This window comes from Camellia sinensis, chromosome 6, assembly GCF_055761805.1.
Source record: "Camellia sinensis isolate YWXY chromosome 6, ASM5576180v1, whole genome shotgun sequence".
NCBI classification, from domain to species: domain Eukaryota; kingdom Viridiplantae; phylum Streptophyta; class Magnoliopsida; order Ericales; family Theaceae; genus Camellia; species Camellia sinensis.
In genome coordinates, this window is record NC_138966.1 from 88,421,434 (window position 1) to 88,439,180 (window position 17,747).

Here is a 17,747-nt window from a genome sequence, read left to right on the forward strand (position 1 = left end):
CCTCGTACAGAACATCTTGATGCGGTTCATCACATCTTGAGATATTTGAAGACCTCTCCTGGCTTGGGATTGTTCTTCACAGCTGATCCTCAATCTGGACTCTCCTGTTTTACTAATGTTGACTATCCAGGATCTAGAACGGATAGGCATTCTACTTCTGGCTTCTGTACTTTCTATGGTGATTATCTTATATCATGGAAAAGTAAGAAGCAAGCAGTTGTTTTTAGGTTTTCAGCAGAAGCTGAGTATAGGGCTATGGCACAAGGCACTTGTGAAATTCTATGGTTGTGTTCTATTTTCGTAGAGTTAGGATTTGAGGAGACTGCTCCTGCTTCTTTATTTTGTGACAGCATGCATGCTATTATGTTGTCTTCTGATTCTGTCCTACATGAGCGTACTAAGCATATAGAGGTTGATATACATTTCATTCGAGAGAAGGTTCGGATTGGTATTGTGAGACCATCCTTTGTCTCTTCTTCTCAACAGTTAGCAGATATGTTCACCAAGTCTGTAGGCCTAACATTACTCCAGTCAGCTATCGGCAAGCTGCGTTTATTGAATATCTTCACACCAGCTTGAGCGGGAGTGTTGGAATTAGGAAATAGTGGTATTATAATTATGGTAGTGTTGGAATTAGGAAATAGTGATATTGTAATTATGGCAGTGTTTATAAAATCTGTGATTGTGTCAATCACAGATTTAATACCTTTTTTATCTTCATTTCCTATTTTGTCTGTTTCTTATTTTGTTCGTTTCCTATTTTGTAATATTGTTTCATTATAAATACAAGGCTTTATCTCATTCATAGGTAAGCCAAATAATTCTTTTCATTCTTTTGAACCGGGTCAGTTTCTAGGTGATGATTCAACTAGAAAATCGGAAGAAAGAACAATAGAAGAATAGGATCCAAAAACTAAAGCTCCGATACCAAATAATGCAATCCATACGCTAATCAAAGATCAAATTGAGAAAGAGAAGACAAATGCCCCAATTAGGGGTAAACTCGTAAGGGCTGGAGAGGGAAATCAAGCTCTACTCCAATCACAACGCATATTCTTTAAATAAAAACCTAAGTACAATGGAATATTACATCGCCTATTTATAGACTACAGCTAATAGGCTAGTTAACAGATTAACCTATTTATTCTATTACATCAATAACTACCCACAGGTATTTACAGTTCGAGGAACTGCATGTGTAGCAGCAGTAATTATGTTATTTCCACTAATTTTTAGATTTCCCATTTTCAACATGATTAGGTAACTTGACTTTATCTGGTAAAAACTCATAATACAAGCTGAAATACAACTTGGAAGTTCTAGCCATATTACATGTGTGTATAACTTGTACTATTTTGTTTGTTTGTTGACAGGGTAGATTTCTGCTTGCTGCTGCTAGTGGCCGTGTTTTAGCCCGTTCATTAAATTCAGTCGTTCATGTTGGGTATGAAATGATTGAACAAGCGCTTGGTACTGAAAATGTACCTGTTCCAGAATGTCAACCTGAAATGACATGGAACTGCATGGAATTTTCTGTGATGTTGGAGCATGTTCAGGCTCATGTTGCACCAACCGATGTTGACCCAGGGGCTGGACTGCAGTGGCTTCCAAAAATCCGTAGGAGTTCTCCAAAAGTAAAGCGTACTGGTGCTTTGCTTGAAAGAGTGTTTATGCCTTGTGATATGTTCTTCCGCTACACAAGGCACAAAGGCGGAACTGCAGACTTGAAGGTGGACACCAGATTTGTCATTTTTTTCTCTAGATCTGATTATATAGTATAAAATGATAGTTGGAATTTACTTTTCACTTAAAGTGATCATTAGGTTAAAATTTCATTCTGGTGCAGATGAAACCCTTGAAGGAGCTCACCTTCAATTCTCATAATATAACAGCAACAATGACATCTAGGCAATTTCAGGTTATGCTTGATGTGTTGACCAATCTTCTCTTTGCTCGGGTTCCCAAGTAAGGATAAGCTTTTCTTGTCATGCTTTTAACCTTTTCTTTTGGAATATTTCACTAGTCTTCTTCCATTTGATAATACTTGTGATTTCTTATTGTATTTTTCTTCTTCTCTATTGTTGTGTTCTTTTGGCACTTTAATATATGTAAGGTTAGTAGCTTATGTTATTATATTAGGCTAATAAATAAAGACATATTGAGGTAGGATCTGATGTCATGCCCCGGACTTCTAAAACTCAAGCCATGGGGACAAAGACAGAAAACACTACAATAGGAGATGAGGATGTAGGAGTTAGAATGAGAGTCTGACCAAAGATAGTGAAGTCGATAGACAACAATAAAATACAGAATGGAAACCCACCTGCTTTCCGAATATGCAACATACAAAACATGATATTACATTATTCATCGGTATTCTTATGATCCAATTATTACAGAGTTTTATAAATATGACAAGTGATGCTTAAGAATGGTATAAACAAACATACAAATGCCCATTGGGCTACAGTCAGCTAAAAGAGGGCCTTGCCCTTACATATAAGGCTCACAGCCATACAAATAAGGCCTGTGGCCATTCTCAAGTAAACGATCATGATATCCCTTCACCCCTTTCATGTCATCATCAAATCACTTCCACATGCCATCTATACCTGTAAAATTTAATTAACAATAATGTCTAGTATGAATTTTCTTAACTTAAATTATATGAAATAAGTAATCAATATGACCATTATGCGATAAATAGTTACAGGCAATGGTTTCAAATCACTTTCAAGTTCATAATGAAAAATATAGTACAGACATAGCTTTCAAACCTCAACTTCAAGATAAGGATTTCTAAGATATAAACATATTGAGTAACGACAAGTTTTTATAACAATAAAATTGTGGTCTCAAATTCTCAAATATAAATTTGATTTCACAACTAAGAGTTAACAATGTTATAAATTTTCTCTGTATTTCAAATTCTACTTTTCAAAACAAATTGCAAATTATTAATTTCTTTATCTGATTGAATCCCTCGGTGTGTATTTGCCAGTGGTCTATCACAAGACCCATCTAATCACCTCCCACTTTACCAGCTACTAACCAGAAGGAAATCGGTACCTACTCCCCTCGGATTTCCAGTATTTCACCAAGGATCTCAAGCCAACTTAATCACAATCAACCAACTATACACAACCCAGATTCACTACACCAAACCAAATCTTTTTATCAAAACATTTTTAACCAGAAATTAAATCTTCAATTCTCATCATTGAATAGTTTCAAATCACCTTTCAATTCTCAACAATTTGAAACCTTGCACTGTAATAAAAGGGTAAATTACAAATACACCCCTTGATTCCACCCCTTCATGTTTCTAATTGCATAACAAATGAACCCTTCTATTAATAAATTAGCCAATCAATTAATAGTTTTTAATGATATCATAAATATATTTCAATTAACAATTCAAATAATTTTATTGTTGTACAGAAGAGTAGTTAAGAATTTTATTTTTCTAGTAATTTTGTTAAATAAAAAATTATGACATGGGGGTGGTGGTTATTTTCAAAACTAAAGGGGCAATCAGTATTTTAAGAAAAACTCAGAGGGTGTATTTATAATTTACCCTTAATAAAATAATCAGTGTTCATCGCAATTGAAACCAAGAAATTAATTACTTGAAACTTTCACCAATAATCTTTATTAACATGCAACTCATTTTCATAACATAATGATTCAACTCAATTTTCTAATTTTGTTGATGAATTCTTCAACATACAAAAGTAAAATTCTACATTTATTCAAAACTGATTCAATATAATGATTCAAATAACTGCACATACATTGATTTCTATTCTGAACAATCTTTTACATTCTCAACACAATAGGGTTCTCAAAATTTTACCATTTAGATTAAGGGCAAGCAAATTACTAAAATTTTTCATTGGAGAGATAAAATAATTAGATTGTCAACAACATTTCAAAAAAATTTGGAGGAAAGAGAACCATTTCTTCAATTTCTATAAAACTCCTTAACATGCATGACATGATAAATTACAGCATTTCATAATTGCATTTCATAATTTTGTAGTAGAATAAAAAACCACACATTGAATTCAAAATTTTATATAAATCAAAGAGAAGAAAATTCCTACATCAAATTAAGAAGAACGAAACCCTAACTCCACGCATGTCGATGAAAATCAAATTTGAAACTGATGAAAACATAGCCCTTGACAAACTCTAAGACAAACTTTCTTGATTCGAAAGCAAAATCCGCAATTAGCTTGCTCAAATTTTTCTTAGCATGGTTCTAGAGAGAGAAAGAGGAGAAATGTAGAGAGAGAAGAAGGGGACTGAATTAGGAATGAAGTATTTGTTTTCTGGTCAAGAAAACGAAATGAGGTGAAGGATATAGATATATAACACTGATTGTCTGATGTCACGTGACCAGCACATTTTTGCTCATGCACCTGCGACGGCACATGGCCAACATGCGAGCGCACCTCCTCAGCCTAGTCAGACTTCTGGCCATATCCAACACTCAAACTGTGCCCTCAAGGCAACCCAAAACTTGACTAACAGCTGAACATAAATTTATACAAATAACTCAAAAGTCAAAAGTCAATACTCGACTACGGAAATTAGGTTGGGTCTAAGGGTCGGATCTAGGAGTTGGGTCAGTATTAAATTAGTTATAGTTTGGACCTTCTCAGTCATAAATTTCTAGGTACTCATTATTGGTTGGGATTAACGTTTCACTATATATTCATGAGTTTAAAGTAAAATTTTATCAGATGTTGTAATTACTTTAGTAAACCATAAATACATTCATGCCTTCTGTTAAGCAGAATTTTCATTCATGTAGGCAATTGGGCCTTTTAGACAGTTTTTATATACAAAAACCTTTATTTCTGACTTGTCTTATTGTCAAGCAACATAGAGATAACACACACTGTTTTTTGTCAATTGGATGCTATCACTATTTACTTCTAGAAGTACTATGAATGGAATATGTCATTCAGATAATGGTGTGTTGCTTGATGCAATCATTTCCTTAGTCTGAGAAGTAATTTGATTAAACTTTGTGATTCAGGCCTCGAAAAAGTAGTCTGGCATATCCTGCTGAAGATGATGAAGATGTAGAAGAGGAGGCAGATGAGGTGGTTCCTGATGGTGTTGAAGAGGTAGAACTTGCAAGAATCAGTCTTGAACAGAAAGAGCGAGAGCGGAAGTTGATTCTAGGTGACATTAGGAAATTGTCTACTCATGGTGATACTTCTGGAGGCATACGTCTGGAAAAGGAAGGAGATCTATGGATGATTACTGGTGGAAGGTCCATATTGGTGAGAGATGAACCTGTGAAGTATTTCTAAGTTGGAAGCCTTAATAATATAAAGTGATGCTTGTTTCTTGCTAGTTGTTACTGGTTCTATGTGAAAGCAGATACCAATCTTAATAATAGGACAATAAGTCAACCACATTAAACTTGAGGAAATTATCTTCATGCAGATAAAAAGCCAGTTGGAAACTATGCCAATATAGCATGTCAAATTACATTGAGATTGATTTATTATATAGATGATCAATCATTCTGTAACCAAATCCCAGTTGTGTTCTCAATTTGTAGATTATGCATCATGTTTCTTCAATTGGGTGTATTTGTTGTGCATTTCTAGTTTTTTCTAGGTTAAATTTTTTAACTTCAGGTTCCTTGTCAGTATATGTGGTTGATGCCCTCCTGGGAGTATCAACCTATCACATGCAGTCTGTATTATACTCGGATCCTCTCTCTCAAGATGGTCCTAATTTTTGTGATTCTGTTTTAGTGAGATGTAATGTATATCCATGGTGGGGTCAGCACCCCATGTGAATTTTTGTCCGAATCCTCCTTTCAGCATGTAACATATTTCCTTGCTTTTTTACTTGCTTGGTATTTTGAACTCCATTACACCTTTTGTTAATGACTTCCATGTTTTCCTGCTTACTGTTAATTTCCAAGATTATGTGCTACTAGGCATCCATGAAACTAAGTTTGAGGGGTGATGTAAGGGTTTTCTCTACAGCAAATCTTTTAACATTTTCTAGCTCTAACCTCCTTTTCAGATTTATTTTATTTTATTTTATTTTATTTACTCTACTGCACTCTGGTATTGATTATTGAAGTTTCGTAGATACTCCAGTTTTCCTACAGTAACTCGCGGTTTAGTAAGCTGGGGAGTCGTTTATTTCAAAATCATTTAATACGGATTCTAATGGCATTTATGAATCTTCTGGCATGTTTCTTGTTTCGGTAATGCACTCGGCAGAAGTTATGTCTCAAAATTTTGGAGTTTTGGTCACAGATTTTTTGCTGTTCCACTTGAGTCTGCTTATAAGGCGTCTGTTCTATGTGGGAGAGAATAAGATTTCTGGCATCGTTTTGGGCCTCAGTTGCTTCCTGTTTAGGGGAATCCTGCTTTTGTTAATTTCTAGTGATTGGAAGGCCGTGTGTTTTTCTTAGTTGTTTGCTGGCTTTTGCTTTTGAGGACTTCTTGTTCTCCCTCGTTTCTTTTTAATCTTCTCTTTTCCTTATTTTAATAAAACTTTCTTTTGTTGCTGATAAAAAAAAAAAAAAAAGGACTTAATTTGGAAATTTGGAGGCACATTCAGGGAGTTTGCTGCATTGTAAAATTTCTCTCTTTTCCTAAACTGCTGGTCTTCTTAATTAAATATTGTGGAATCTGTAGTACCTTCAGGTTTATTGCTGTACTAGGTCCATTGAAAGATATGTGCATATATTATATATGTGTCTTGGCATGTGTTTTTATTGTTACTTCTTTAGTATGTATTTGACCCTGAGCACTACAAACTTCACATCTACAGGTGCACAGACTAAATAAAGAGCTTGGGAATGTAAAAAAATTAAGAAAGGATGCTGCTTCTTCCTTAAGGATGGCTCTGCAGAAAGCTGCACAGCTACGATTTATGGAAAAAGAGAAAAATAAAACTCCATCCTGTGCTATGCGTGTTTCTGTGCAAATTAACAAAGTGGTTTGGAGCATGTTTGCAGATGGTAAATCTATTGCTGAAGTTGAGATAAATGACATGGTGAGTGTATGAAGATTTTAAACTGTCTTACTGGGGTACCTGGGAATGGTTTACCATGTTTCGTCTTGCAACATTAGTTAAGAAGTGATGTTATTTGTTAACGAAATTCTAAAGAGATTTGAATCGACAAAGGGATTGCAATCAGTAAAACTTCATTTATATTCATAAAAAACAAGACATGCTTTAAAGGGGACACATACTGAAGTTTCTTGTTAGTGACTGGTTGCAACTTTCATGAAGACACCATTTAACTCTCTCGGAGTGCTTGGATATGAACGCCAGTGACTCGTCAACATGCATTTTTATAGTATTTTCAATTCTTTACAATATGATTTTTTTTTTCCCATTAATTTTAGAGTTTCCTTCAACGACTTGGACCACACTACTCTCATCTAAATCTTTGTGCCCCAATTCACAACTTCCTCTGTGTACTAGCCTACTTCTCGAAACTAGTCTTTCTTACTCAAATGGGAATTGGAACATGGGCAAATGGGAGTCGGAATATACGTGTAGTGTTGGCACCTGGATCTTGTGAGAAATGGATGATCAAGGGTTAAAGAAGTTTTCAAAATTTCAAATAGCGGGCTTCTGTTAGCAACGTGGAGTATAAACATATGGATTTTGGAGACACTATTAAAAGGAGAGTCAATATAGCATGCTTATGAGAGCCGAATGGGAAAGAAACATAGAACATAGAAAATGTTAGGTATAAACCTTATTAACGTATTTTATTATGTTGCTTATACATTCCAAATAGGTTTAGATGACACCTTAAGGAACTTATCTAGAAAAACACATTAATGCCCAATTTTTGGCAACATATGGAAATTTAATTTTAGACAACAGTTCCTTGTAGCTAACTTCAAGTGATTACAGTTAGGACTTGTTGAGTTGAGTATGACAATTTAACTTGAGGATACTTGATGGAGAAAAAAAAAAGTTTTTGAGACATGACTATGATGGCCATGTAGGGAAAGATCATAGTGTGCATGAGAGACGGTTACATGGTGAAAGATTTGGAGATGGGGTAGAAGCTAGGGACATGACATTTTGATCACATACTAAAATATTTTGTAAAGTGAGCTAATCATTAATTACCTTTGAAAGTGGACAAATGTGAGTCTAATACATTTCTTCTTTTCTAGAAGTGTACATGAAGTAACATGTAAAAATTGTATAGTTAAATCAAGAGATAGTAGAGTGCATGATGTTGATTATGGTGTTAGATATGTATACATATATTAGAAGACAACCCAGAAAGGGAGAAGAGGCTAGAACCCTAAGTAGTGAGTAGAAAACGAAGGAATTAAAATTGTTTAAAGATAAACTGTCAAAAAAAGCAACATCGTATTTAGAAGATAAAACTAATATGTGGCATAGAATGGTTGCATGCGTTAAATGAATAGCTAGGAAACTTGGTGGTGGGATGAGGAAGCCTGACTTAAAGTTAAAACCAAAGGGCTTGTTATAAAATTTGGAAAAATAGTAGAAATGAGTGAAGTTTTGAAAGATGTGAATGCACAAAGGAAAAAGTTAAAAGAAGAATAAGAGATGCCAAGTTTAAAGCATATAACCTTTTCTTATATTAAGGTACAAAAGATAGAGAAGATTATATACAATTTGCTAAATTAAGGGGACGGAAATTAGAGATTTTAGTCGCTTTAAAGTTTAAACATATCAAGAGTGAAGGTCTAAGGATCTTGGTGCATGAATAGGAAATTAATGATATGTAGAGAAGTAACTTTGAAAATTTGTTCAATAGTGTAGCTCTATTAGTTTTAAAACAATATGGCAACTTTAGGGCAAGTAGAAAAACAAGTATTTTTCTTTGAGGTGAAAAATGCATTAAGGGTCTTTAGGACTTGATAGAATTTCTATGAAGGCTTGGAAGTGTCCAAGGGATCTAAGCATGTTTAATTAACAAAACCATTTAGCAAAATTATAAAAACTAAGAAATTTGGAATGAGTGGCAAAGAAGTATTTTGTTATCGACAACTAAAATAAACCAGATATTCAAAGTTGTTCAAATTTTTATGGTATTAAGCTTACAAGTCATATTATGAAACTTTGTGATGGATTGATTGAACATAGACTTTTACTTGAAACAATAGTCTTTGAATATCAAAATAGATTTGTGCTTGGGAGTTTAACTAAATGGAAGTTATTACTCCAAAAAGAAAAGAAAAATGATCTTCACATGATTGTTATGGACTTGCAGAAAACCTATGATAGGATGGCAAGAAAAATAATATGATGGGTTTTAGAGGACTGTCACAAATAAATTATTAACATGATGAAGCATATGTATGATGGAGTTATGATTTTAGTAAATATACACAGAAGATACAAGTGAATTCTCATTGGTCATGTACTTGCATTAGGGACCAGCATCAACTCTATCCTTTTACCTTAGTTACGGATGAATTGATGGGCACATTCAAAATGAAGTTCCATGGTGCATATAGTTTTGCTAATAATGTTATTTTGGTTGATAAAACTAAAGCAAGATTAAATGTTGAATTAGAAGGTTGCAGAGAAGCTCTAGAAGTAAGAGGGTTAAGATAAGGAATATATTTAAATAAGTAGAACTAAACATTAGTAAAGTTAGGGGAATAGTAAAGTTTGACTGCCAAGAATACCAAAGAGTGAATTTTTTCGCCTTTTAGGCTTGATTGACATAAGGAGGAGAGATTGGTGATGCTGTATATTTTAGAAATTGGCATTAGCTTAGAACTGTGATGGTAAACCAAGCTAATATACTGCTTAGATGTTTTTAACTAGGAAATTAATGGGGCGACACAAAATATTCTAATTGCAGTGGAAGACCTTTGATTTGATTGAAGATGGAGAATACCAAGATCTTTGGTTTCTACTGATTGAAAGAGGAGGAGGCATTCAAAGGTCGATCAGGCTTTCGAAGAATGAGATGAAGTGGTTGGGTGAATTGATGGAGGTGTTGCAAAATTTTGGAGGTGAGTCGTCTTTTCGTCATTCTTGCATCAGTTAGAGATCCATCAGCTGCCGGAGAAGGTTAATGAAGGAGGAAGTTTCTGGGAGTCGTCGTTCTTGATAAGGGTAGGATCCAAAAGGCATAATGTCACTGACAGACAAAATTGTGAGATGGTAGAATCAGTATTTATTATAATTAGAGGTACAGTGAGAGAAAATTGGTTAGGATCGAGTGGGGTCTATAAAGATCAACATTTGAGGTTCGAGGTTTAGGAAATGGGGTGGCTCTACCAGATGTAGGGATCAGACTGGGTTTGAAAGGAAGAGCCACTTTGGTGGCTCCTCCTTTCAAAGGGGTAGCACATTTTTTAATTTCTGGGGATTGGAGAGCTGTATGTAGAATGTGAGGCTATTTTAAGGGTCGTTTTGTTTCAATTTATGTCTTGTTTGTTTTCTTTTTGGTGGACTTCTTGGCCCCTCCTATTGTACTTTACGTTTTACTTTTTAATGGACTTTCTTGTTGCTGAATTTTTTTTTTTTATTTGATTAAGGTAATTTGAATTTGTGCAGCGAAGAGTGATGACTGCACTAGAGGAAATGGCATTGTCCACACTACGGGTAGTGCTTAGGGAACCATTGAGGGTTCATCCAAGTTCATATTTGTTTCCGTTGTACACATTAATAGCAAGGGTTTGAATGTCCTCGCATTAAAAGGTTCAAGGGAATTGCACTTGGGGTGGCCTATTGAACCTAAGTTTATGTTCTTGGGTGGGTCTCAAGCCTAGGCTGGGTTGTTGGTTATGAAAAAATAGAGGAAGAAGAATACTGAGATTAAGGTGGATTGAGATGCTAAGAAAAGACATGATAGCATGTGTTTTAATGAAAGTTGTTGCCCTTGACAGATAAGAGGAGCGAAATGAGATGCATGAAATAATTGGGATAAAAGCTTAATTGAATTGAGTTGAGTTGTATTACAACAAATAAATCAAGGTAGTTGTATCTAACTAACAAAACTTGATGCCTTATATTTGTGCTTCTACAAACAAGGTCTTCGATTTGAACCTTTTTGTCTACTTTCTCTTAAAGGATGAACGACACCTAGGATCTTTTACCTGTCAGCACTAAAATATTAAATAATTAAATAATTGATTATAAATTATTAGAAGAAGTAAGTTTTTCTTTCCTTTTTTTATTATGGTAATTGGCTGTCAGTTGTTAGTATTATCGGGTGAAAACTGATCAAGATCTTCAGAAAGACTTGTGCCAAGATTTTTGGTATGACTTCCGACAGATGCTGCCATCTGATTACTTTACAGACAATTATCTCTGGAGTAGATCCTATGTTCTTTTGGTTACGCTGACTACATCAAGAACTTCTATGATATCTGCATCATGTGCATTGCAGCAGTGGGACATAAAATTGTTATTTTCACTTATTGCCTCTACTGATCTTATTTTTATGTTGGCTGAGTGTTGTACCACAGCCTGACTAGAGCTACTTCCTAATTATTATGTCATGATACAATTTGTAGAGGTATAACCTATGAAGCATGGGTAAACCAAAAATTATGTTGTACAAGTACCACGTATATATCTGGTACTTGTACATGTTCCAGGTATGCAAAATACGTATCCGATACATTTTTAAAAAATTTGAATGGTGGGTACGACATGGTTACATATTAGGTACTTTTGTGGGTACATCCAGGCATAATGTAATTTTTTTAAATTATAAGGATACTAGAATAAATATATTGTGTCTATTTCTAAAATTTCTAAAAATAAATGATATTTTGGCAAATATCACAAATTTGAGAGAACATTTAGGGTTCTTTTTAGTCTTAACAAATTGAGTTATCATATCCCTCTCTATCGGTTGAGCTTCTCTATGTGTGTTATTAGAATGTGTCCCACATCGCCTAGAATTGCCTCATCTGTACTGGTTACAAGGCTCCAGTTTTCCTCTCCTCAATACTTGGGTTTTAAGGAGAAATGTGGGTTGGACTTTTCAATTTGGTATCAGAACTTGGTTGGGCCTGTGACTGGTGTGCCATTTGTTCGGATAGTGTATGTCTTGGTCCAGGAGTGTGTTGGAATGTGTCCCACATCGCCTGGAGTTACCCCATTTGTGCTGGTTATAAGGTTTTAGTTTCCCTCTCCTTAATACCTGGGTTTTAAGGAGAAGTGTGGGTTGGGCTTTTCAATTTGTGTGTGTGTGTGTAATCTCTCCCGTCTCTCAGTTGGCATTAAACTCTGGTTTGTACCTCCTTTCAACTACTTTTTGCATTTGATTTCTAATTGTCATATATCACGCATTTCTACAAATTGTAAAAATATATTTTTTTACGGCCGTAGCATATCCAATTTTTTTTAAAGTTTTGTCGTATCGGCATAGCCATACCAGCATCCGTGCCTGTGCTACATAGGGTATGACACTGTCTAAACTAGTGCAAAACTTGACTTGAGGATACTCCTAGTGAGAGGGGATGTAGTCGTAGTATGTAGTGCTACTAATTTATGGGCTATCAACAATATTTTAGCAAGAAAATGAGGGTGGTAAAGATGTAGGATATAGTAATAACATTTCATTATTTGGACCCAATTTAATGAAAAAAAACAAAGGGAAGGAGTAAACAATAATATATAACATTTTCATCTCTATGTTGAGGTATGTAGATGCTTCAAATCTTTTGATTGACATGAGTCTTGAGATTAAGGCAACCAAAGAATTGCCAAGATCTTTCAAAATCTTAACCAGACATTGGCCGGCACCATAGAGTTATTTGTTGCATTCAGATGCACGGCTGAATATGTTTTATCCGCAACCACACTTTGCTATTTACTACTAATGATCACTCTATCCTAGGTGAAAGAGTCTGAAATATGCTATCACAGCACATCACATCAGATTGGGGAACCTTCTTGAAAGATTTAAGATATTGCTTGACTTGTTGCATATGATGGCCAATGTTCATAATCAATTTACTTGAACAAATACTGGTCTTTTTGTATCTTTGATGTGTTAAATCTCACATCATACCTCTGTGTCTTCCTCCATTGACATCCTTTGGTCCTAACAGTTGTTTAGGAGTTTGTGTGGGTTATTGAATAAGTAAGCATTTCTTGATATTATTATATATAGAAAATTTTCCTTATTTTGAGTCCAGAGCTCAGTTTAAACTCGTTGAATAACTACCATAAATCCCCATGATTACTTTGATATCTATATCTTTATAATATTCAATTCTTTCATTTTGGGAGTCCTTGGTTCCACTGAAGTGTATCTGATAAGTTTTTTTGCCTATACAGATATATGATTTTGACAGGGACTACAAAGATTTTGGTGTCGCTCGGTTCACAACAAAATATTTTGTTGTGAAAAATTGCCTGCCAAATGCCAAGTTTGATATGATTCTATCACCATGGAATCCTCCTCCTGAATGGGGAAAGTATGCACTTCTCTCAGCCCTACTTGCTGCATTTATGAATACCTATAGGTTTTCTTTTCTTCATGCAATTTCAATGTGTCACTGAATGCCTTCGTTATGGTTCTTGCATCAATATCCAGCCATAATCTATGATCTGAATTTAACTTCTTACTGATCCTCTCAACTGACATAACTAGTATTAAATGCTATGACATCCAGTCTGTCTTTTTGGCATTGTCCTCCTTCAGTCAAACTAATCCTATGTCAGAAGAGCAAAATTCCAGGATTTCTGAGGATTCGTTCTAATTTTTTAATGATCTGGAGATTTAAATGCTTTTGGTTTCTTGGTTTCAGGTTTGCAAAAGCTTCAGTTATTTATCGGTCAAACTGTAATTTATGTTTTGCATTCTTTTTTAAAAATCTTTCTGGTCATCTGAATCTGCTTGACTTCCCTAATCTTCTAGCTGATTTTCAAATAGAAAAATATTGAAATATTAAATCAGCCTGACTTACAGTTTCTTCTGAATATCGCATTTTTTTGTTGAATGCTTCCGCATTTTGATTGAAAATTGTGTCGAATAAGAATGGTGACCTTGTGCTTAGCTCATGACTATGAATTGTACAGGGAAAGGTTTATACATCTATTTAGATCTGAATTAAACTGATTCCGTACTTTTTGGATGTTTATGTAATATATGACAAACCATATACTTTTGAGAAGTGTGATCCCATAAAATTTGTTTATCAGGGGAAATCGTTGGATGCTGTACTTGCCCAATTGTGATGTTTGCATTACTAAATAAAGCATGTAAAGTATTTACACGAGTTCTTGCCTTTGTGTGGAAGAATTCTGAAGAATAAGAAGTAAATAAAGTGATAAAGAAAGATGCAAAACCACTTGTTCTTCTACTTCGCAAAGTACGTGAAGATGGAAACTAATAAATACATGAAAAAGGACAGTACCCTGGCTAGTTTAGAAGAGACAGTATCTTTCCAATGGGGGTAAGCTCGGTACCCTGTCTAGTTTACCTACTTGTTTTATATCCCTTTTCACTATCCCAGCTTCAGTGGCAGATAGATTAGAGAAACTACAATGTAACTTTTTGTGGAGTAGAATGAGGATGAATTCAAGTATCATTTAGTGGTTTGAGGTGAAAAAAAAATTAGCATGTTTGGGTAATTTTTGACTTTTTATAAAAATATGTGCAAAAAATAGAGAGAAGAGAATTTTGACCTTTTTGTATAGTTCTTTGACTTTTTGGCTGTTGTAGTATATTGCCAAACCAAGCCTTCGTTTAGGTGTATTTTTGTTATCTTTTCTTTTTGGGGTTTCTAATCTGAGTATTATGGAATAATTATGGAATAATAGAATGTAATAGATTCTTCTCTCCAAACTTACATGGTATCAACCATTACTTGGTGAATGACTTTGCTGGTATGCATGCTTTGAAGGATGCATGTTTGTGGAAGAGGGTGGTGGATAATAAATTTGGTTTAGATATAGGAATTTGGTTTAGATATAGGGGTTTGGTCTACTAAGGAAGCCAGGAGTTCTTACTGGGTGGCCTTGAGGAAGGGGATTAGAATAGGGTGGTCGAGCTTTTTTGGCCATACAAGTTTTCTCATAGGCAATGGGAGGAGAGTAAGATTCTGGCACAATGTGTGGTACAAAGATATTCCATCAAAATATTTGTGTACATTGTATGGCTTTGCAGTTAAAAAGAATGCTTTTGTGTCAGATTATATGAGAATCACTAATTCAGGGATTGTTTGGGAGCTTTGTTTTATTCAACAGGTTCAAAATTGGGAATGGGAGGCAGTGCCAGTGGATGGGTTTTTTAACCTGCTTTATGGGGCAGATGTATCTCGGAGTAGGGAGTATGTGATGAGATGGAAGGGTAGCGATTGGGGGTTTACTGTGAAGTCCTTGATAACTGATAGTAGAAATCCTATCCCTTGGAAGAGTATTTGGAAAGGAGTTCCTAATAAGGTGGCTTCTTTTATATATAAATCAAACCAAACCAAACCAAGCTTTAACTCTCATCAAATGGGGTCGGCTACCTACGTTACATGGACTCTCTGGTTTTTGAGAGGTACTCGTGTCGACACGACACGGGTACGGGTGTGGGATACAGCTAGATGCAAACGGAAATGGCTGAAACTCAGAGATGGAGAGAGAGAGAGAGAGAGAGAGGGAGGGAGGGCTGAAACTCACCTTTGCAAAGCAAGTTGAGTCGCAAAGCAAGATCGAAATGTGAACCCTAGTTGCGAACTTGACTGAATTGAAGTGAAGTCGATTTCACCCAGAAAACGACCCTAGGGCTTCGATTTCCCTTTGGTCTCTCTCTCTCTATCTTCTGCGTTCTTTTCTCTCTCTTCTTCTATCGTTGTCTTCTCTTCTCTCTTTTATCTCTTTTCCTTTTAATATAATTTATATTATATAATATTATTCACCAAAAAAAATATTATATTATATAATATGGTATATCATAAATAATATAATTTTTATGCCTAAAATAAAAATAATTTATTTTTATCCTATATAATATAATTTATTTTATGCCTAAAATAATTTTTATAATTTTTTTTTATTATTTATTTTTTAACAAAATCTGTTATTCCTTAGTTTTTTTTTAACTCATCTTCATATAATAAATATATTTAAAAAATAACTATTTAATGTATCTCCGTACCTATATCCAATTTTGGATCCATATCCACATATCCTCAATTTTTAATTTTGAAGCATCCGACCCCTGGATACGCACCTGCACCCGATATCCGTACCCGAATCCGTGTAATGTAGTTGGCTACATGAATCTTTCCTCTCCACTCGACTCTATCCAAGGCTATTTCGTTAGTCAAATTAAGAAGGTCCATATCTCTATTTACTACACTAGTTCACGTCAATCTAGGTCTGCCTCTTCCCTTAACACTTCCATCTACCGTCATTGTATCACATTTCTTCACTACTGCCTCTGTTGGTCTCTATTGTATATGACCAAACCATCTCAATTTATTATCTCTCAACTTATCTTCTATCAGTGCTACTCCTACCCATTCTTGAAAATACTCATTTTTTTTAATCTTGCCACACATCCACCTTAGCATCCTCATCTCAGCAACAGTAATCTTATCTACATATTGTTTCTTAGTTGCTCAACATTCCGACCTATACAACATCGCTGGTCTAATATCTGTTCTATAGAAACTTCCCTTTTAGTCTAGTGGGTACTCATTTATTGCACAGTACCCCAGACGCCTATGAAGCATGGACACTCCAAAATCAGTGTCATGGTGGTGTCCGACATGGGGACACGCTAGATGCTGTGTCCCTTTAATTTAATGATTTGTTTGTAGGGGACACGGCGGGGACACGCGTGTCCATATCGAGACACGACATGCGACACAACGGCGCTCATTTTTAATTTTGTTATATTTATTTGAAGTCAAAGTGTAATATTTAAAAATAAATAAATAAATAACGATGTATAAATTGTGTACCCCATCCATTGAACCAGTCGGCAGTGAGACAGTCGATCCAATCTATCGAAGACCCCCATTGAACTAGTCGGCAGTGAGACAGTCGATCCAGTCGATCAAAGACCTCTATCCATTGAACCAGTCGATCTACCTCCATCCAGTCGACTTGAACATCGTTGATCCACTTCCATCCAGTCGATCGAAGACTTCGAAGGTAAGCCCCTCTCTCTCTCTCTCTCTGTGTTTCTCTTTCTCTTTCTCTGCCTCTCTCTCTCGCTCGCTCTCTCTCTGTTTCTCTTTCTCTTTCTCTCACTCTCTCCTCTCTCTCTCTGTTTCTCTTTCTCTCTCGCTCTCGCTCTCTCTCTGTTTCTCAGTCTCTCTCTGTATATATGTTTATATATATATGTATATGTATATGTATCTCTAAAATTGTATTTTTTTTTAAAAAAAAAAATTGTAGGTTTTTATATATATACAGTGTGTAATTTTTTTTTTTCCCCTTCTAATGTTAATGTTAATTTATAATGGTTTTAATTTATAGGAAAAATGTCTAGTTCAAATTCTGCAAAATGGTTATGATTTTTTTTTTATAGAAAAAATTTATCAACAAAAATGGTTATAATTTATGATGGTTAGTGTTTGTTAATTTTGATTTAGGATGAATGCAATATGAATCTACATAACACATAAAAATATATAAAATAAAAATTCGTCGTGTCCCCCGCCGTGTCCGTGTCCCCATTTTTTGAAAATTGCCGTGTACCGTGTCCGTATCCATGTCTGTGTCCGTGCTTCATAGCCAGACGCATTCCGCCACTTAAGCCACCCCCTGCCTTAATTCTATGG

The 17,747-nt window shown here is 35.1% G+C and overlaps 1 protein-coding gene across 7 annotated transcripts in view; it reads left to right on the forward strand.

The window, feature by feature from the left end:
* The window catches only part of LOC114322327 (protein SABRE-like), a 102,810-nt gene that overhangs the window by 70,008 nt on the left and 15,055 nt on the right, over positions 1–17,747 (forward strand). For 5 of the 7 annotated variants that reach the window (XR_014332610.1, XM_082874149.1, XM_082874151.1 and 2 more), the window contains exons 13-17: positions 1,374–1,730; positions 1,847–1,965; positions 5,048–5,297; positions 6,817–7,041; positions 13,300–13,439. Coding sequence is in view for 5 of the 7 variants with exons in the window: in XM_082874149.1 (XP_082730275.1) it covers positions 1,374–1,730; positions 1,847–1,965; positions 5,048–5,297; positions 6,817–7,041; positions 13,300–13,439 (1,091 nt within the window). In the remaining 2 variants the exon portion in view is untranslated. Of the gene's footprint in view, positions 1–1,373; positions 1,731–1,846; positions 1,966–5,047; positions 5,298–6,816; positions 7,042–10,560; positions 10,936–13,299; positions 13,440–17,747 lie in introns of those variants that run through there. The other 2 variants (XM_082874153.1, XR_014332611.1) reach the window with 2 other exon arrangements.